Raw genomic sequence first — 21,470 nt, 5'->3', positions numbered from 1 at the left:
TTTAACCCTTGTCCTGATGCCTGTGGATGTGTGTGGATTGGAGTGGGGTTGGTAAAAAGGGAGTGGTGCCCTCATTGTTATGCATTGTGGGAAATGTAGTCTTTGAGAAACGCGAGCTCATCATTTACACAGGATAGTCTTACCTTACTTCAAATAGATTAATTCAATGCCTTCACTAAAATTTAGACTCCTCCTAAACCAGCTTCATAAAAAACAGTCCTCTAAGGCAGCGGTTTAAAGCTTGGCCCCAGCCACCCCTCCAAGTGCTGGTTTTAGTTCCAACCATAATCACAGCCTCTGAATTGTAATGATGTGTTAATTGTTATTAAAGGTGTTAAAGATTTTTAATAGAATAAATTATAAACTGACAGGGAAACGCAATGTTATCTTTATTCTAAAAGTTTGGACAGAAGAATGAACACCAGCAGTGCTGCTGTAGCGCCAGATTAGAGTAGCTCTGATATAGGTGTTGGATCACCCTCTCTCTCCATTCCCACCTCCCCCAGACAGAATTTTCCAGCACCCCCCCCCCCCTTACCCCCTACCCCGCTCTCAGGGCGTGTCTCCTTGCCTGTTCCATGTGAAGCTCATTACTGTGGGGTACCACTGTTATCTCCTCTCTCATGGTCACCCTTATTCTGCTGTGTATGTTTGTGTAATAAGCACACACGTATACTCACACACGCACACACACACACGTATACTCACACACACACACACGCACCTGCACACGCACGCACACACACACACAGCCTGCACACGCACACACACACACACACACGCACACACACACACACACACACAGTCACCGCAGGCCAAGGGGAGGCACAGGGACAGTAGATAACAGACAGTAATGGGCGCTCGCTCCTACAGGACGGCAGAGTGGAGGAGACCGCAGGGGTGACGGAGCGTATCCTGCGGACGTGTGTTTTTTACCGGTGTGCTGTGCCAGGGCGGGCGGGAGGGAGGGTGGGTTGGGAGGGCGGATGGGTGCTGGGGCTGATTTTTAAACACGCTTCTGCCCAGCACAAATGCCCCGTCTGCACACTATGCGACTAACCTTTGCAGCACTCCGAGTGTTCAGCTTGAGTTTGACAATGCGGCCGCACCACTTTCCATAACCCACACTTCACCGGCTGCTGCTAACGGCCTGGCGGAATTTAGAGCAGACTTGAGTTTGGAGACACGCACACACACTGTGTGTGTCTCTCTTCTAGCGGTGATGGTCTACGATAGCCATGAAAATGGCGGGGCTGTTAGCCTGCTTGAGTGGAATGCTTCCCTTTCAAGCATGTGGTTTAAAGAAAAGAAAAACTTTTTTTGTCTTAATTGTTTACCTCTCCTCTTACAGATTACAAGTAGCGGCCATTTTGTCCAAATGCCTCTCCCTTACCCAGCCCTTTTGCTGACTCAAATCCCTTTCCCTCCAGCTGTGACACATCTTAACTACCCCACTTACACCACATCCGACCAACTACTCAGATGGACAGTCTAGTCACTAATAAGTGCCGGATATAAATATTTGGCTAAAAAAAAACAGAACAAGAGCACCTTAAATACCAAAGGGCATTATGACAAATTCAAAACAGTCAGGGGAGGCAGACTGGCATTTTATGAAAATTGCACTCAACAACTGTAATGTAACCACTTAGTCATTTTGATAATTCAGCACATTTCAATACAGAGATTTTTCTTTGAATGAAACTGAACATGAGTTGGTAACATAGTCTTGAGGAGCATATTTGTGTCTTGTGTATTGAAGCCAGGTGAATCCATAGTTTAATAATGTAAAAAATGTTTGGTGTAGAGTCCGCCCCCTTTTCTTTAGGGGGAATAATTGATTGTACTTCAACGTCCCAGGTAAGTTGATCATTTGCACAGTTTGCACGGAGGTCTGGCACTGTTCACAGCCCACAGGAACAGGGATAATAAAACTGTTATAAGGTGGTTGTGATGTCATCTTGATCATAGATAATACAGAGTTAACTCCACCAATCATGGATGCTGTTGGTTAACACCCAGTCAAACAATGTTGACAGCAATTGGTTGGATGCTTTCTGGCTACTTCCTGGTAATTTCCACAGGAAAAAGTATCCACCAGTCACCATTGTCATTGTTCTGGTGACTGTTCTCAGTGTACTCTGTGATTGGTAGTGCTCCCTTTGGTTTTGGGTCACATGAGTAAGTTGACATCATGACCATCTCATCCATATTTTATTATGGTTGCACGAAAATAGGAAGTGCTTGCTGTGCCTGGGTCAGATTGGTGGGTTTGTGCAGATAAGATAAGTTTTTTTTTGTCACACAGTGTTTATATTGTACATTGGAGAGCAACATTTTCCAACAGTACTGGCGTAGAGCAAAAGAGGAATTCTTTTCACCTTTAATTTTTTGTTTTTCCAAACAAAAAATATGATTCAATATCAGTGCAATTTCTTTTCGTATGGAATGAAGTACAGCCTTTGCAATGGCGAGTGCAAAGCCATTGAATCAGTACTGTGTTTCCATTGGTTCAATGCAAAGCAGTGTTTTATTTGTTTTCCCATTAGCACAATCATTTTGTGAAAGGGGAGAGGTGCATCTCCATCTCTTTGATTGCACACTGCCCCCCTATGTTAAGGACAGTGGTGGTACCGTCTGAGTCTGGTGTCTCCAAACAGGCGGGCGGCTCGGACGTGGAGCGTACCAAGAAGAAGCGACGGGGGGACCGCTACTCGGTGCAAACCTCGCTGATCGTGGCCGCCCTGAAGAAGATGCTCCCCATCGGCCTCAACATGTGCTCCCCCGCCGACCAGGAACTGATCAACATGGCTAAGATCCGTTACTCTCTGGTAGAGTGCCCCCTGCCTTCTCGGAGGACTGGCCTCTCTTTAGCCTCGTTCTTCTGTCTGTTCTTTTTCTCCTTCCCCATTTGCTCTCTCACCGGCTGTCTAACCTTTTGATATGCCCACTGCTTATATGATGATGATGACGATGATTAATATACTGATGATGATGATGGTGATGATTTATTTTTGTGTCATCATAAAGATGGGCTTACAATATGCCATAACTCACACAGTACCAATCCTTACTTCTCAAGTAGGGCACAGACACGAAAAACAAAAGGATTGTCTCGATTCCTCATATTCACTCTTACGAAACGACCCAAGCTTAATAATAATAGGTATAATTCATGAATTATATATATAGAGAGGACACTGTCTTCTTTTCCAGGCACTATCTATACATTTTTATAGAAGGAAATCTTCCTCTTGAAAAATTCTAGTATGTCTGGTGATAAATTTTTATACAGGATATACGCCAGGGCCAGACTTTGCTTGACTCAGTGTGAGGAGGATGATGTCCCCTGTGCGCTACCCCCATATAAAACCGCTGCTCTTTCTGAATCTCTTTGACCGTGCGCTGCTTCTCACCCTGACAGAAAGACACGGATGAGGAGGTGAGAGAGTTCCTGCAGAACAACCTGCACCTCCAGGGAAAGGTCAGTCTGAGGGGGAGAGGGGGAGATGGAGAATGCATGAGTGAGTGTTCTCACACCACAAAATATGGAAAACGCAGAATGACATTTGGTCATACTTACATTTACATGGGATTCTGTATTGAAGAACTTTTTAGCGGAACTAATATTCAGGAGGACAATTGGTATAAAGAATGGAAAATTTTGGGCAGGCCTGGACTCTTAACCTGGTATTGATGACGTTTTACCTGACGTATTGAGCTGTGTCTTTTCTCCATGTGATTATACTAGCTATTTGTAAAATTGAAATAAAGTTTATTTAAAAAATGTAAGAGAATGTAATGCACACGTCCACACTCAAGCACTGCTGCTGGTCTTGAGGTGAATTACAAAAAGGAAGAATATCCAAGAATATATTATACAAGAATATCCCTTGCACGTTAAAAATATCCCACTGTCTCACAGTGAGGTCATTAACTTCATACAGACAGAGCTCCTGTTGATGTGAGTTTCTGTGCTAGACAGACCTCTGGTGGATGTGAGTTCCTGTGCTAGACAGAACTCCTGTGAATGTGAGTTCCTGTGCCAGACAGAACTCCTGTGAAGGTGAGTTCCTGTGCCAGACAGAACTCCTGTGAATGTGAGTTCCTGTGCTCACAGCACTGCTCTCTCTCTGTCTGTGGCCTGCAGGTGGAGGACCCCTCCATGCGCTGGCAGATGGCTCTCTACAAGGAGTTGGCTGGGAAGGCGGAGGACGCCGATGACCCTGCGAAGGTGGTGAAGAGGGTCCAAGAGGTGTCCGCCGTGCTCTATCACATTGAGGTGGTGAGTGGCTCTGCACGCGAGCACACGCGCAGATGAGACAGCCAATCAGCAACAAGGTCGCTCGGCTGCTAGGTTATTATGCAATGTGGTTTTTCAATCAGGTGGAAGCTGCAAGGCTTTTCTCTCTCTCTCACTCTCTCTCTCTCTCTGTCTCTCTCCCTCTCTTCACCTCTCTCTCTGTCTCTCGCTTTCCATCTCTCTCTCCCTTCCTGTCTCTCTCCCTCTCCCTCTTTCTTTCTATGTCCCTCTCCCTCTCTCTTCACCTCTCCCTCTCTCCACCCCTCTCTCAGACCGAGCACCCGTTCAAATCTAAGAAGATGGTTTGGCACAAACTTTTGTCCAAACAGCGCCGGAGGGCTGTGGTGGCCTGCTTCAGAATGACGCCTCTGTACAACTTACCCAGGTATCGGACACGCCTCCACCCCTGACGCGTGCATCCTCTGACTCCCTGCATGTGCTCTGTGAATGTCACAAAATGAAAACTATACTGTGACGTCAGCTCCTCCATCGCCTTCTCTTCATCAGGCACAGAGCATCCAACATGTTCCTGGACGGGTACAAACGCAACTGGATCCACACGGAAGGCTACTCCTTTGAAGACAGAATGATTAATGACCTGTCAGTAAGTTTTGTGATCTTCGGTTACTTTGCCGCCCTGCTTAACCCGCTTGTGCTGCACCTCTGCACACTCCCAGTGCTAGGTGTTCTGATCCAGCCTCGTTTGTCAGGCTTACAGTATTGTGACCATGGCCAGGTTTGACACTCTGGTCTGAGGTAAGTCCACCAAACTTCCAGAGTTGTGCTTTGTTAACAAACCAATGGTCAGTTGAGGAAACACAATTTCGTATAGGAGGGGCTCCAGCTATAACAGCAGCTAAAACTTTCTAGGCTGGATTGCCGGACATGGATTAAGCCTAGTTGTTGGCTAAAATCTTTTTTCAATGAAGATCTTCACTGAATTTTTCTTCTAGTCTAAGACTAGGCTTAATCCATCTCTGGGAAACCGTCCCTCTGAGTTTAATTTCAAGTTATACTTTATTGACCCCGTGGGGTAATTTGTCCTCTGCACTTGACCCTTCTTAGCTACTTAAGAGCAGTGGGCAGGCACAGGGGACCAGTTCTGGAGGCAATTAGTCAAGGGCATTGGCAGGAGTATTCCTAACCTTGACATACATGTCTTTTGGAACCAAGCAGATTGCAGGGAATGACTATCTAGGGGTCCTGTGGGTTTAACTGGGGGTGTAACGGATTAAACTTTTCCTTGAGAGGGAGGGTTTTAGTGGACAGAGATCTGTCTGTCATGACTTCAGCTGTCTGGTGCAAAAAGAGGAAAATAAACAAAACAGGGTGATTAAAAAGCTGTTTGTGAGTTAAATAAAATAAAAACCTGGGCGTGCAAGTGTGTGAGAACCAGCCTGTCTCCCGCTATCTCAGAAAGCGATGGAGCAAGAGGAAGAGGAAGAGGAGGAGACCGAGACAAAGCCCGACCCCCTTCACCAGCTCATTCTGCACTTTAGCCGCACCGCACTCACCGAAAAGAGGTGAGGAGGTGGGGTGCGGGGGGTTCACAGAGATCTGAGGGTCAGACATGTGCCCCTTGATGGAATGGGATTGCCCTCTAATGCATGGGTTGTGAGATGGATTGAGGTGGATCACAGGATTGCTGGATATTTATGTAAAAATGACTTGCAGTATATTTGCTGAAAAAAACATTTATTCCACATATGGACATATTTTGGGCTATATTTTAACACTGGATCAAGGAAAACGTTTAACTTGTTAAGTGGTTTGAGAGCCACTAAAACTAATGAAACTTGTGCTCTTCGTAGTCTTCAAGAGTTTGATTTGTTTGACCCTATACATTTGTAAATCATTCAGATAAATGCATAGCTTTCTTTGCTTATATAATCTCCACTCTTGCTCCCTTTCTCGTTTTATGACAGTAAACTGGATGAAGATTATCTGTACATGGCATATGCCGACATTATGGCAAAGGTGAGTTTTTTAAATTGGAAATTGTGCTGTTGGCACTTTCCTCTGCTATTTATATGCTGTCTCCAAGCTAACACAAAATGTCCTCACAATGTTATTGGAATGTTTTGTTAATATTATAACATTGGCACTACGTGGCAACAACATTGTGCGAACGTTTAGTGTTAGCTGGGCTGTTATGGTGCTGGGATCCCAATTTCCGTGTCTGTTCCCCAGAGCTGCCATATTGGTGAGGAAGACGAAGGGGGAGAGGAGGTGGAGGGGGGCGAGGATGAGATGCCCTTTGAGGTGCGACAGACAGAGATGGTATGGGAGGGCCGGGGGCTGGGGACAGGGGAGTCACTGGAGCGACCGCTCCCCCACTCACCGAGTGCCGACATCAGCCACTGCACCCCGCGCACACCCCCTGTACCCCCCCACCCCCCACCCAACCCCACCCCAGGCCCTTTCCCTCCCCAAATTCTTTTTGTCTCCTGTGTCAGACTCCCTCTGCCCAATTGCCTTGCCCCTCCCCCAGTCATGTGGCCCTCTTTTAACTAGTACTGGACACTTTTTTGCTGGAACTACCAGAAACCCTTCTCACACATTCTAACACCTCTCCGGCTCACCTGCTGACCCACTGGATAGGCTGTGGTCCTCTGATTGGATCTGTTCCTGATGTTCCCTCTTTTCCAAATCTACCCACCCCCTTCCCCTCCCCCCCCCCCACACACCTTGTTGCTTAACATTATCATTCTTTATTAATTGGACTTAACTAATCAACCTTCCCCTCTGTACTTACTTAGTGTATTGACAAACAGACTACAGTAAAAGCCTGCACAGTTACACAAACGCACGCGCACACACACACACACACACACAAACAGGCAAAAAACACGTTTTACACCACGTGCTCTGCACACACTGGGCCTTTGTTAAAAGATCACACACTGTTTATCCTCTGGAGATTCTCTGGATTTAAATACAAGGAGATCTCGCGCAACACTTTTTGTCTTTTGCTAAAACACGGCTAGGCTTACGAGGGAGGGGGGTGGGGGGTTAGGGTTCTGGGGTGCTGTGGGTGGGTGTTTGGGATAATAGCCGCATGCATTGTGGGTGGGTTTTTTTTTTTACTGCTTAAGTTAAAAAATTGCTTTGCTTCTGCATTATCTCTGCTGTCAACAGGACATTAATGGCCATGTTATTACTCGAAAATGTAAATTGTTACAGAAGAAGTCAGGTAATCTGACAAAATCCTCCCAGAAAAAGCCCTAAATCCCTATGACTTTAAAACTTTTCACCTGAGGATATTTTTAATTGCTGGGGCTGTACATGTACCGCAGGTAACATTACACAAGACATTAGAAGGGCCTTTCATATCATAGACCTGATGCCTTCCATTTCTCAGGGTATGGCTTATAGAAACATGCTGTTCCCACAGAGTGAAATGTCTAGTGTTAATTCAACTCTAACAGAGTACATATGAGTCCAGTAGGGACCAGGGTGGGACTATATGCTACTGTATGCATTGATTTAACATTGAATATTTTACAGTGTAATTTTCACATGAAAGAAACTAGGTGTAATATATTTATGTGTATTTACCTGGGCCATTCAACTGAGAACTCAATTCTAACCTGCGCTGACCACCTGCGGAATACAATGGTGGGAATGCGAGGGTAGCCAATCAGATGTGGAGGTATAGATGCAGACGGCCAGTTATTTTAAGTCATTTTAAACAGGCCCCAGGGGCTAGCGGCCCAGCTCTTTCGGGAATGTGCCAGAGACCCCATGCGATGGTACCGATTCGCTGCAGAGACTGCGGTGGGCGGGAACATTGCGGCTGTTTGCTGTAGTCTTAACGTTTGCTGCAGTCCGCAAACGTGAAGCAGATAGAGTGATGACTCCATAACTAATATGCCTGGGGGGGATAGAGTGAGTGAGTGAGTGCGTGAGAGAGACAGAGAGAAACAGGAGAGATAGGGAAGAAGGCCTAGAGAGAGAGAGAAGAGAGAGAGAGTGTGTAAACATGAGAGTGGCCTGGTGACTGGTGATGTGTGTGTCAGACAGGAGAACGGAATGGATCTTTCTCCCAGTGAAAGAATTAGAAAAACATTGTGGAAGTAGGAAGAAAGAAAGCGATGAAGGGCTTGGCGATGGAGACAGAAGGGGAAGGAATGAGAGTGAGGGTGACGGACGGGACGAAGATTAAAAGCGTCCAGAAGAAAAAGAGGGGTAAAGCAGAGTAGATGGGACAGGGGAGGTAAGAGAGATGAGGATCAGATGGAGGAGTATATAAACATGGGGGGAGGGAGAGAAGGAGGGATGAACCAGAGCAGACGGGTATAGCTGTGCTGTGTGACTGTGAAGCGAGTGTGGGGGACAGCGCAGGGAGAGGGGCACAGTGACAGCACCTCTATCCCTCTCAGGAAAAAGAGATGGAGAAGCAGAGGCTCCTGTACCAGCAGTCCCGACTGCACAACCGCGGGGCTGCCGAGATGGTGCTGCAGATGATCAGCGCCTGCAAAGGTAACCGCAGCTGCAGAACTGCGCATATGAACACTCACGGCTGCAGCACTGCGCATGTGAACACTCACAGCTGCAGCACTGCGCATGTGAACACTCACAGCTGCAGCACTGCGCATGTGAACACTCACAGCTGCAGCACTGCGCATGTGAACACTCACAGCTGCAGCACTGCGCATGTGAACACTCACAGCTGCAGCACTGCGCATGTGAACACTCACAGCTGGAGCACTGCGCATATGAACACTCACAGCTGCAGCACTGTGCATACAAACACTCACAGCTGCAGCACTGTGTATATGAACACTCTCAGCTGCAGCACTGTGCATACGAACACTCACAGCTGCAGCACTGCGCATGTGAACACTCACAGCTGCAGCGCTGCGCATACGAACACTCACAGCTGTAGCACTGCGCATACGAACACTCACAGCTGTAGCACTGCGCATACAAACACTCACAGCTGTAGCACTGCGCATACGAACACACAGCTGGAGCGCTGCGCGTATAAGGTTTCATTGTAAAGTCATGATGAAATTGGGTGAGTAGAGAATGCCATTCTGTTTGGCTCTTCCAGGGGGGACAGGCTGCATGGTCTCTTCCACTCTCAAACTGGGCATCTCCATCCTGAATGGGGGGAACAGTGAGGTTCAGCAGGCAAGTGCAACCTGGGTTCTCTCTGGTGTGATCTGTCTATGTACTATGAGCAGCAAGGCTATCTGACTATAAATTGTTCACAGGAACATGCAGATGTATACGTGTTTATGGCTGGAAACTGTCTGTCTGTCGTCTGTCTGCAGAAAATGCTGGATTATCTTAAGGATAAGAAGGACGTGGGCTTCTTCCTTAGTCTCCAGACTCTAATGCAGAACTGCAGGTAGGTCCCCGGCCTGAGATTTCACATTGCTAAGGGACAGCCTGTGCTTTTAGTGATTTAGTGAGCACTGCATTCAGGACTTGCTGGTACACTGCTGTTGTGTATCTGATCAGGTGAGTAAACATTCAGCTTATTAAAGGCACTGTCAGATATGCAAAATGGGAATTTTATGAATTTCAAATGACTGCTGTGGAAATATTACTGTCATATTAATAAAGTTGGTACTAGAAAAAGCCCTTGGCTTTCACTTGTTTAGCCATAAAGTGGGGACTTGTTTTCTTCTTTATCATTTGCTCATGAAATGGAGATGCTCTGTGTTTCCCCACTTCCTCTGGCAGCGTCCTGGACCTGAACGCGTTTGAGAGGCAGAACAAGGCGGAGGGGCTGGGCATGGTGTCGGAGGAGGGCACGAGTGAGTCTTGCGGACACTGCATCCCATATTCTGACCACTAGGGGGCGAGCTGTACCACACATTCTGACTACAGAGAGATGAGCTGCACCCCACATTATGACCACAGGGGGCGAGCTGTACCACACATTCTGACTGCTGAGAGACGAGCTGTACCCCTCAGCCAGACCGGGGTCAAATACGTTACCTTTCAAATATTTAAACTCTTTAGATGCTTGTAAAATAGGGAAAACACTCCTGCAGTTCCCTGATAATGAAAAAGAAAATGTACAAGCCAAAAGGTACATATGAAAGATCAATTGTGTACTGAATGTTGATGCAAATGTATGTTTCTTTTTAAATTATCAGTAATCTGCAGGATTTTGTAAATGATCCTAAAAGGTTAAAGTATTTAAAATCCACCCCAACCATCTCACACCACAGTAACTACATTTTGAGTGCGCCATCTTCCGGGCAACATCTATAATTGTCATATTATGAACTGTACAGTAATTCAATCATTGTTCACGTTTGTGATTTGTTTGTGCATAGAATATGCTATTTAGTTGTTTGACTACCTTATTTACTGCGCTGGTGTACATGCAAAACCATTTTCTGAGTGATGGGGGCTTATTACCAGTCATATTGTGCACAATACCAGTACCAGAAGTACTGCTGTTTAGTATGAAATGTAAGTATGAATAACTTACTTTTTTGTTAGGGATTTAATTTAAATGTTTTCTTTAAAGAACCGACATAAAATGTTTTGTCATTTTAAGTGTTTTATCATCCCTAAATTAAATTGTGAATATTAAATATGCAGTGCTTAGTGTTATCCTCTTCGGAGTGGAGCACCCGGCTAAATCATTGGTCTATCATCATTAGTTACAGTGGTGTGTTCCATGGCCCAGAGGCAGTTCGTGACCAGGCCTGTTTCTGCTGTGGCCAGGGTTCCTATGAGCTTATTGAGGAACTTTATTATTCAGTTCCTCATTGCTACATCAGTAGTGTCACAGAGGGACTGTGCTTTAGGTTACGGATGTGCGGTGGAATAAATAAACTGCCTGTCTGTGCCGTAGTATTTACTGTAAGTTTCCGCAAAATCACGATGAAAACGTTCGGAGTTGCAGATCATGTTCCTATTGATTTCAGAACTTGCAAATTCTTATATTAAAGCCCTGTCTACAAATTCATAACTTTTTTTTTTAGAATTCAGTTACATTACAGTGGTCTGATGATTAAAATGTATTTTATGAATAGGCTACTATCCTGAATATTTGAACAGCTCCTGGTATTCAAAATTTTACATACACTGTGTATCATTGTCCTCTGTGGGTTAATTAGTGTTATACACTAATTAACAGTAGGTCCTGTACTAGATGTTTGAATTCATTTTGTGTTGTGTTCTTGAAATTAGAAATGTTTGCAAATGCCAGTATTGTTGACCTTAAATCACAACTTAATTCCTTTATTTACCTCTCCATTCTAATGTTCAGTAACTTCCGGCAAAGTCAGCGGTTCAATAATCAACACATTACGCATTGACCAACTTATCTTATATCAGATAAGTTATCTCGGTTAGCGTTCTAACGTGATTCACATCATGTTTTTTGTTGACCCGAATACATTTGAGTTATTTTCTTCATCGTTTGTCTACATTTATAATTTTATTTGTGTAATTTTTTCTCACCGTTTTTTTAATAAAGTGTCTGTAAATGTGATAATATAGCCTAGCTGTATGAGATGAATAACAGAGTAGTTTGAATTGCTGACGGGTGACATGTTGGCGTCGGTGGACTGTTAATCTCCTCATGCCACTCCTGCCCTACAGCTGTTCTCCACTCACTGTCCTTCTCTCTCTCCCTCCAACCGCCATCTCCATCCCCTCCTCTCCCTCCCTCCCTCCCCCTCTTCCTCCTCCCGTCCTTTCCTGGTCCTCAGACATGAAGCTAGAACGTGGTAAATAAAGAAATAATTTGCTCTCCCGGTCTCTCTCTCTCTCTCTCTCTCTCTCTCTCTCTCCCTGTCTCTCCCTGTCACTTTCTGTCTCTATAATCACTTCCTCTTCCTTCCTTCTAGCTCTCATTTAATTTCTCCTTTCTTTTCCCACTTGTATCATGGAGTCCTTTGCATTTCATTTCGCACTCAAGGAAGTTTATTTTTTTTTAAAAACACTTTTTGATCACTTCAGGAAGTCGTAATATTGTAATATCATTGTCTCTGAACAATTGGCATATGTCTTAATACAAGTTACACTCTTATTAGTCGTAAAATATTCTCATTTGTAATTGTGAGTCAGCTAAAAAAGTAATTGTTATTTGGGCCTTTTTACATCCTAAATCTGATCATTCTTTAAAATGTAATTTCAAAACAAATATATTCCATAATTACAGTGATTTAAAAGTATTTTTAACCTTGAGTGCCTCATCACAGACCTACTGTAACTCCAAAACTCTTAATTGTGTCATTAATATTTTTTGAACGGAACGAACACAATTCCCACCCTGATCCAATCAGACCTATTCAAACCATCTTTAACATAATTTCCCCTTGTTGAAATGAATTGCAACCTCGACAAGACTTCCGCAGAGACCTTTTACTGAAAAGTGCTCCTTACAAATAATACAAATTTCATTGCAAATGTTATTCCTGCAAAATAACAGAACAGTGCACACAAGTTAACAAATATAACCATAGGTACAAGATCAATGTACTTTACATACTAATAATATTTATGACAATAGTGATTATCTTTATCCTATTAACAATGATGGGATGTACGCAAAATCTTTTACCAATGTGTTGTAGTTCTATTATTAATTATAGTGCTTATAATGATACTGCTGCTATAACTACAGGTTTGTAGTTACAGTTACACAAGAACACACATTTTATCCATAACTTGGCCTGTGCCATTTTGAATGTAACATGCTCAGATTTGTAGACACAAAGACTAAATTACCTTTCCTGTCTGGACAAAAGATTAAATTGCAAGAAAATTATAGGTTTATACTTTGGTTTAAAATTCCTTTAAGTAAACAAAGTGTATGTGAAATAATGGGATCTTATATAATGTACTTTAGTCCCTGTCATTATTTAACAGTTTAGTAGGTGACATAATGCTGGCATAAGTGTTTTGTATTCATCAAAATAATGTTGAAGTAATGTCTGCCCTAACAATTCAGCTTCAATTTTTATTGATGTGGAAAATTGGTGTTTACTTTGAACTTTTCATATCGTTTGAGAGAAAGTTTTTTTTAGTTGTTCTGTCTCCAATTCAGAACAAAGACATTGGAGGCCAAAACTACCTATGCTCATGTTCTGTTGAACCTTCAAGGATAAGAGAAACAAGATCAGGTCAAAACCAAGTATATGGCTGGACCAAACTTCATCACTCCCTCAGTCACTCAGTCACAGACATTTGCCTTTATAGGGCTGGCCCCGCTGATGCGGTCCAGCCAAAAATACTGCTCAAGTGCCTATATTTAAACAAATGTTTAAAGCTACAGTGTCTTGTGAAAGTAAGACATTGTGGTCTGATAGATATGCCAGATATCTTATCTGATAGATATTCTCTTCCCCTGTATTTAATTGACTGTTCATTTTGGATTCAATTACTATTATACACATATGCATGGATTGGCACACACAAACTTCAGTAACCAGACACCGCACCAATTTTCTTGACCAATAGTTTATCTGTGTTAAATGCATTCCTCTGGTTTCCATGGCAATCTAATCAATGCATGTACAAATACAACTTTAGCCATTAACCTTAAGATGGCGACTGTCGCCCCTCCTGTCCTTTCTGCTGGACAGTCCCTTAGCCCTCAGCCCATAGCCCTCAATACCTCCCCTTGCCCCAGCCCTTGAACACCGTCCCGTTCTACTGAACCAAAGTGCGCCCCACACCCTTTCTGCTTGGCCCTCCACAAACCTGCCCCCTCCCCCACCTCACTTCTTACACAGTGGAGTTTTGAGGAGCGCAGTAGGTCTGTCCCGCATGTCTGTGTGTTGGCAGATTGTCGGCTTTGAACAGCGTCCCTCACCTTTCGTGGTGCTGTATATATAAATGTCCATTATCACCTGTCAGTGACTGTCTCTCTGTGTATGTGTCTGTATGTTCGGTGTATAAGTGTTTTAATTTGTCTCTCACTGTTCATGCAGTATATGTGTGCCTATGTGTGAAAGTCTGGATTCAGTCAACATTTGTCCTAAATGTTGTCAGACAATTAAAAACAATAATTATTTTGTTTTGTCTTAACAAATGCAGTTAGACATGTTCAGCGATCACTAAAACTCACCAAACTTGTTTTTTTTTTTTTTTAAGAAAACGTGTAGCGCTTGAATTTATTTGTAATTCCTCGTTAAGGGCAACTGTTGATTGAAAACAGGCTATTTGTTTGTTTTGTTTGTGTGTGTGTGTGTGTCTGGACTTGCTAGCGCATTTATATCTGTGAGTGTACATATGTACTGGTGTATTTACTGTATATAAATGTAGATTTTTTTTTGTTCCTGTACATCTATGTAAGTGTTGTTCGATATCTCTGTGCTCTCTGTGGCAAAAGCGGAGCTCACGTGACCGCCAGTCATGGAGAGCGTCGAGGGGGGGGCGTGACTGCTGGGCTAAATCTAAAGCTCTGGGTTTCAGCGCTCTTCTGTGTTTCTCTGCTCTTCCGTTTGCCTGCCCACCTTTTCGACGGACATTTTGGCTCCGAAGGGGGCTGTGCGGTTCTTACTAACGTGCTAATGCGCGTGGAGAATATAATGCGATGATGTACTTATCCCCGCACGCATGCTTCTCAAAGCACACGCTAGCCAGCGCATACATACAGTTGCCTTAGATCTTAGCTGCCTGCGCTCGCTATTGGACACGTACCACACACATCAGCTCAAGATCACTTTCTGATGGAAGGTGTCATATATACACAAACAAAAGCCAATACTGTACTATCGATCTATCTACCTGTCTATATATCTCTCTCTATCTATCTATCTGTCTGAACGTGTCTCCTTGTCTATCTATATATCTATCTGACTAGACTATGTCTGTCTCTGTCTCTCTCTCTATCTATCTATCTATCTGTCTGTCTGAATGTGTATCTTTCTGTCTATATCTGTCTCTGTCTCTTTCTCTATCTATCTGTCTGTCTGTCTGTCTGTCTATCTATCTCTTACTCTCTTGCTCTCACTCTCTGTCGCTCTCTCCATTTATTTCACACACACAGGCATACAAGCACACAAGCTCTCACACGTCTGACACACACACACACGCTCACGCTCGGCTGGTGCGTCTCTTCCAGTCCTCACGCTCTCTCTCCCGCTCTCTCTCTGCGCAGGTGAGAAGGTCATGGCCGATGACGAGTTCACCTGCGACCTCTTCCGCTTCCTGCAGCTGCTCTGCGAGGGACACAATAACGGTGAGTCGGGGGTGAGTCAGGGATGAGTCAGGGATGAGTCAGGGGTCAAAATACCCTCTCATATTACAGCAGTGTTCAGGTGAGATTGCCATAACGTTGAAATAAGGCTTACAGTAATAATAACGTTACAAGAGAGGTTACAAGAACGTTGAATCAGGGATAAAAATGATACTGATTCAGGGATTGCTATAGCAGTGATCCAGAACACGCAATAACATTGATTCAGGGGGTACTGTACCATTAGTTGAGGAGTTATGATGACATTAATTCAGGGGATACAGTAACATTGAATCAGGGATTGCAGTAACATTGACCTTGGTTACAATAACATTAAGCAAGGGGTTAGATTAACATGTGAGAGATCAATCACTTTTAGAGGCCCTGCTACTCTGTTTTTCTCATTCTCTTGTACAGTAAGATGCCTTGAAAGGCCGACATGGGCGTGTGAGTGAATATCTTTATGAAAATGCGTGCACTTTTGACAGATTTCCAGAACTACCTGCGGACGCAGACGGGCAGTACCACCACCATCAACGTCATCATCTGCACAGTGGACTACCTGCTCCGACTGCAGGTAGACCCGGCAACCAGGATGCTTCTCCTTTTTTTCATCCCAATGAAAATCCAGTTTTCCTTTAGTTCCCAGCATCTTGCAGCTATTCAATAGGATGTACCCCAATGCCCTAGCTCACTCAGTCAGTTTGCTGCTTCCTTTGACACTGCTGTCCACCAGCTGTTCTGTACTGCTGAAGGTTGCAGGTTGACCAATCAGAGAAGTCGCTGTTGAGAAAGGAGACAGGGACCCAGACGGCAAGCAACTCCGGTCAAGATCCGTGCTGAGTTTGGCCCGGCAGTTCTGACCTTGGGCCAAAATCAGCCCAGATCAGGCCCGGAGCTGCTTGCTATCAGGGGAATACCTGGCAGACTGAAAATAAAACCTGGATAAGAGTTTCTGCCAAGTGATTCTACTGTAATGTAATGTAATGTAATTAAAACTCCCCTTTCCTGAAACACAGACCAGTTAGACTTTGTTTCCACCCCACAGGATAACACACCGCAGCTGGCGCTGGTGCATTCAGGATTGAGCGTTTGTACCCTCTCTGTTTGCCCTCTCTTCTCTTCTCATCCCTTGCTCCATTTCTCCCTCCCTCTCCGCCCGAAGGAGTCGATCAGCGACTTCTACTGGTATTACTCCGGGAAGGAGATCATCGACGAGCCAGGCAAGAGGAACTTCTCCAAAGCCATGACGGTGGCCAAGCAGGTCTTCAACAGCTTGACGGAGTACATCCAGGTCAGAGGTCACACTCTTGTCCCTCAGTTACAGTATATATCAGTGCTGTCTGTCTGTCCATATATATCAGTACTGTCTGTCTGTCTGTGCTTGTACTGTCCTTCAATGAAAACCCAGTTACATTTGTTTGAAAAGTGAAAGTTCTCTAGCTGACTGAAACCTGAGCTAAACTGGATCTAACCTGAGTTAACCTAGTCCATTTATGTCAAACCATCTCGTAGCCTAGACTTCCAACCCTCTAGACTCTACATTCGCGCTTGTGCTCACTGGGGATCCTTTACTGTATATGTGCCCCTCCCCCTGTGATATGTGCCCCCCCCGCTTGTGCTGAAGGCCTGACTGTAATTCGATGTGTTCCAGGGCCCCTGCACGGGTAACCAGCAGTCCCTGGCGCACAGCAGGCTGTGGGACGCTGTGGTGGGCTTCCTCCACGTCTTTGCTCACATGATGATGAAGCTGGCGCAGGTACGAGCCGCCCCCGTTGGGACGGCCTCTCGCGTGGCGCCACCGCCGTAGTCACACGCCATTTTTTAACGGACTCAAATTCCCATAGGGCCGGTGGGTGTCGCGACAGAGACACTCCGCGCTCACTCTCACGCGTTCCGCTCGCGTGTCAGAGTTTGGGTCATCGGGTCCCATTTAAATTCAAGTCAATTCAGGAAATGAATTCAAATTGAGTTCATTAACTGAAAAATCCTTGTAGACCCTTTGCAGGATTTTTTTTTCAATTTGTGAATTCAATTTCAATTCATTGAAATCGTCATTATTACACTTCAACTGAATTGAGTGGCAGTTCATTTCCTGAATTGTTGGGAATCGAAATGGAAGAGACCCTGACATAAACTCTGTTAAAAACACCCACCTCATGATTTACAGGCAACGGAAGTGTACCTCCTTAAGCACAGGGAATTGCAATTCACTCAAGAATTCACACATTCTATACCGGCCTTTGGCGTGTCAAACACACTTTCTGTATTTTGTTAGTACATGCAGGCCATTCATCTGTACAGTACTCTCTCAAACAGACACATACTGTATATATACGCTTATACATTCACTGACTATGCTGTGTTCACGAAATCATACCTACGAAAGCATACCTGTACCTAAATCAGACTCAGTTCTCTTCTCAACTGCAATGACTACTACTGTTCATTAGGTGTAATGTGAAGAGTTTTGTGATGACGCCAGAAGTGGATATTTGCTGTAACGAAAATAAAATAAAAATCACGTGATTTGCAGTGGCAAGAAAAATCACTTGAAGTGCATAGTGGCAAAAATCACTTTAGATGCTTTACTAAAAACACGGTTGCAGAATGGAGTTGCGCACTTTTTTGGATTCACTTTCACTCATTAACATAATGTAGTGCTGTTGTTCGAAACCTGGCCCCCTGCTCAGCCTACATTTTGCAAACCCAAACAGACATTGCATCTGTTTTTGCAACCTTTGAAAGTAAACAGCGGCATTAATATTTTTTTTTAAAATAAACGGTATTTATAATTTCTGAAATGAAATATTTTTCAGGACAGGTTTTTTTTTTTTTTTTTTTTACAGTTAGGCCACGTCAGTACAGGACCTTTTGGCAGTTATTTATTTATTTGGCTATTGGAAGTGACAAGTGTAGTAGTCTTCAAAATGAAAGTGTCTGTGTCTCCAGTGGAGGCTACTGGAAATATGCAGACTATTTGGGCCGTGTAAAGTGAAACAATCTAGTCTGAATTGTTATTGTCATGCATTGTCCCCAGTTATCCAAATGGCTTCACATTAGCATGTAACATGCAGTTGCCTCATCCCCTGACGTGCAACCTCTTGCACATGCACATCCTCTTCATCAGTCTCTCACTCCTGTGGGCAAACACGCGCACGCACGTACGTACAGTACGCACACACACGCACTGCTCATCATCACAAGCGTGCACAAGCACACACTCCACCAACACAGAGCTGATGTATGTGTTTGTAACATGAAAAAAAAACATGTCCTTGATGTTGGAAGGCATACTGTTTGCAAGCATTGTTAAAATGTTTTTAAATGTACTATAACTACCACAAATGTAAAATTTAAAAAAAAAAAACTGTTTCATATTGAATTTCTGAACACCATTTCAAACGAGAGAGTACGTATTGTAAAAAATAAGTACTAAGGCTTTAATGGTAAATTATATTAATTGTATCACCTGTCTTTTATATTGTCTGTGCAGGGTAAAGTATGTATTCATTTTTATTCTTTTCTCTAAGCGATTTGTGGCTTGTTCCTTGTTCATCCCTATCAGTGGGCTGACTCCATTTCCAGGTTGTTTTGTTTCTCCACCCGATTTTAAGCTTGGAATGAGCATTCATCGGTCAACAGCTAGAGACAAGGCGGATCAGATTCAGCCATTTTAGTTTTAAGCAGAAAGCCTGGGATTTTCCTTCATGTTTATACTACATTACCTCAAATCTGGAAACGTGGGAGAAAATTCTTTGACATAAGTCTGGATGGGTGGGTATTGTCAATTGATGCCCTTCAATCTGTTGCTTTGGAATATTGTATCAGAACAGATAGTCACATTTAAAAATGTAAAATTTGAAGTTTAGTACACTCCCAAGGTATGTGTTAATGTCCATTTCATCTTATTTCAGCTTATTTAATTTCTGTTTAATTAAATTCAGGATATTAATTTAAGAAATCTTGATTAAACATGAGCATATTTCACTTAATTTCCTGTATTGGCTGAATTGAAAATAAGTTTCAATGGAATTTTGATGTTGACAAGAACAACAAAACATGGTCAGATTGGGTAAGACGGAGCAGTGAATATATAGTTATAGTATGGACAATTTCCCCCTTGTCTTTTGAACTGCATATGAGGGAATAGCAGCTTATTCCAGGCTTCTTCCCTTAATAGACTTAACACTTTTAACAAATAATTAAAAAAAGGTGTGAGTCTCTTAAAAAAACAGGTGGAGGAAACAATTTGAGAAAAGGAGCAGCCTACCTTAAATTTAACTTCCCCTGGTGGAACATACACCTTAATCTAATCCTCACACGGCGTGTTTATTTTAACATGGATTCGTCGTACTTACCTTTTCGGCTGTATGTATAATTTTCCATTAACTTGTGTTCTTGCAGTTAACTATGGCTTTCCTTAATGTTTTTTTTTTTAATGCGCTATTATCCTGTCTGTGCTGCTATGCCTGAAGTGGATTGGTAAATTCTTCAGACATAGTAAATCGGAATGCATTTTTGTATTCTCTCTCAAAAATCTCTCAGAGTTTCTACAAATGGAATGTATATTGAAATTGTGAAGTCATGAATCAGACAATGTCTGTTGTAGAAAAAAAAAACGGTTTTGTTGCTTGGTTTCAAACCATACTTTTAGCCGTGTAGCTTGAGCTGTACAAGAATTTATTAATAAAGATGCTTCATTCGACTCCTGTATTTTGACAATAGCGGGTGATTCCCATTGATATGAGGACCTTAGAGAATTACAGTGACCCTGTGGAGTTCCTTTAAGCACCATCTCTGAATTAAGCTACAGCTCCTCGCCCCTGTAAATTTGCCTGTTATGCTAAATGTCAGTCAGGAGGAATTAGGGCACCTAGACCTAACAAGTTATTAGCACAGAGAGGAAGAGAGTAATGAGAGGCAAACGCAGTGCTCCATCCTTGCAGCCAGGCCCTCTGCTCGTCTGTGAGGTGGACTGTGTTATGCTGGAGGTGACAGAGATGGAGAGCGAGCCAGTCAAATTGGTCAAATTATCTTGTTCGTTGCCATAGAGAGTTTCCTTTTCATTCACAAGTACGACCGCTTGAAAGAAAGAAATTTAACTGAAAAGGGAACAGCCTAGCAGAACTTAACAATTTGCAGGTGTACGCATTGTAAAGAGAGATTTTCTGGGAATACAAAAATGAATTTAAACCGTTTCTCCTGATGTCTAACCCTGCCAGACGCACTCCGACCCTGGGCTTGGAAATGGAGTAAGAGTCAGTCTCTCGGCTAACGCCTCACTCGTAGCCCTCGGGCCTGTCTGAATCTCAGTCCCTCGCTTCCTCTTCTTTCTCTTCTTTTACATCCATCTCTTTTGTTTTTTTTCTTCCTCTTCTCTTTTTTTTTGGAGGTAAAGTTATTTTTTTTCCTGCCAGCTAGATTCAAATCTGACAGGACCATGCTGCAAGGCATATATTTTATTAAAACACGCCGTTAAATGTATTGCTGGATTAGCAATGCAGGAGGAAGAAACAAAACAAATGCCTAGAGTGGGGGGGGGGGGGAAGCATGGAATAAAGAAAAAGAAGGATGAAAGATAAAGATCTGGACCGTTCTCACGTCCTCGTCAAGCCGAAACTGTAGCGATTGAAGTCGGCTGACATTCCGGATTTTGGAAACGGAATTTGATCTTGAGGCCAAAGACAGAAATCCTATTGTCTGTGGGGTGATTGTGAAGGAGCCCTTTCCCAGCATTCTTAATGGAATAGTTCACTTTCTGGGGTGTTTTGGTGCTGTTTAACTCCAAAGCAGCTTGCCTTCAGAGACTGTAGATACTGTATGAACAAATTTGTGTTATAGAACATTTATAAATAATTATAAACATAACTACCAGTTTTTTAGATTTTGCCAGCACTTCTATGTGTGCAGTGGTTTCAGGTTGTGTTTTCCATAGGAAATGGTTCCAAATGAAAATATTGCAATATTAAATTTTAAAATATTAAAAGATTACATTTAGGAATG

At 43.4% G+C, this 21,470-nt stretch overlaps 1 protein-coding gene across 12 annotated transcripts in view; it reads left to right on the top strand.

Annotated features, from left to right (window-relative positions):
- Positions 1–21,470, top strand: part of LOC135263955 (ryanodine receptor 1-like) — an 88,050-nt gene that overhangs the window by 54,924 nt on the left and 11,656 nt on the right. For 7 of the 12 annotated variants that reach the window (XM_064352477.1, XM_064352482.1, XM_064352481.1 and 4 more), the window contains 17 exons: positions 2,661–2,831; positions 3,425–3,484; positions 4,151–4,285; positions 4,576–4,688; positions 4,811–4,907; positions 5,720–5,826; positions 6,229–6,280; positions 6,494–6,583; positions 8,686–8,785; positions 9,360–9,439; positions 9,583–9,659; positions 9,998–10,071; positions 11,989–12,006; positions 15,387–15,467; positions 15,953–16,041; positions 16,630–16,758; positions 17,119–17,223. In XM_064352477.1, the coding sequence (XP_064208547.1) occupies positions 2,661–2,831; positions 3,425–3,484; positions 4,151–4,285; positions 4,576–4,688; positions 4,811–4,907; positions 5,720–5,826; positions 6,229–6,280; positions 6,494–6,583; positions 8,686–8,785; positions 9,360–9,439; positions 9,583–9,659; positions 9,998–10,071; positions 11,989–12,006; positions 15,387–15,467; positions 15,953–16,041; positions 16,630–16,758; positions 17,119–17,223 (1,578 nt within the window). The remainder of the gene's footprint in view (positions 1–2,660; positions 2,832–3,424; positions 3,485–4,150; positions 4,286–4,575; positions 4,689–4,810; positions 4,908–5,719; positions 5,827–6,228; positions 6,281–6,493; positions 6,584–8,685; positions 8,786–9,359; positions 9,440–9,582; positions 9,660–9,997; positions 10,072–11,988; positions 12,007–15,386; positions 15,468–15,952; positions 16,042–16,629; positions 16,759–17,118; positions 17,224–21,470) is intronic. The other 5 variants (XM_064352484.1, XM_064352478.1, XM_064352483.1 and 2 more) reach the window with 3 other exon arrangements.

Source organism: Anguilla rostrata, chromosome 9 (genome assembly GCF_018555375.3).
Source record: "Anguilla rostrata isolate EN2019 chromosome 9, ASM1855537v3, whole genome shotgun sequence".
Classification (NCBI taxonomy): domain Eukaryota; kingdom Metazoa; phylum Chordata; class Actinopteri; order Anguilliformes; family Anguillidae; genus Anguilla; species Anguilla rostrata.
The sequence above is the reverse complement of the archived record's forward strand: the minus strand, read 5'-3'. Positions and strand labels throughout refer to the sequence as shown.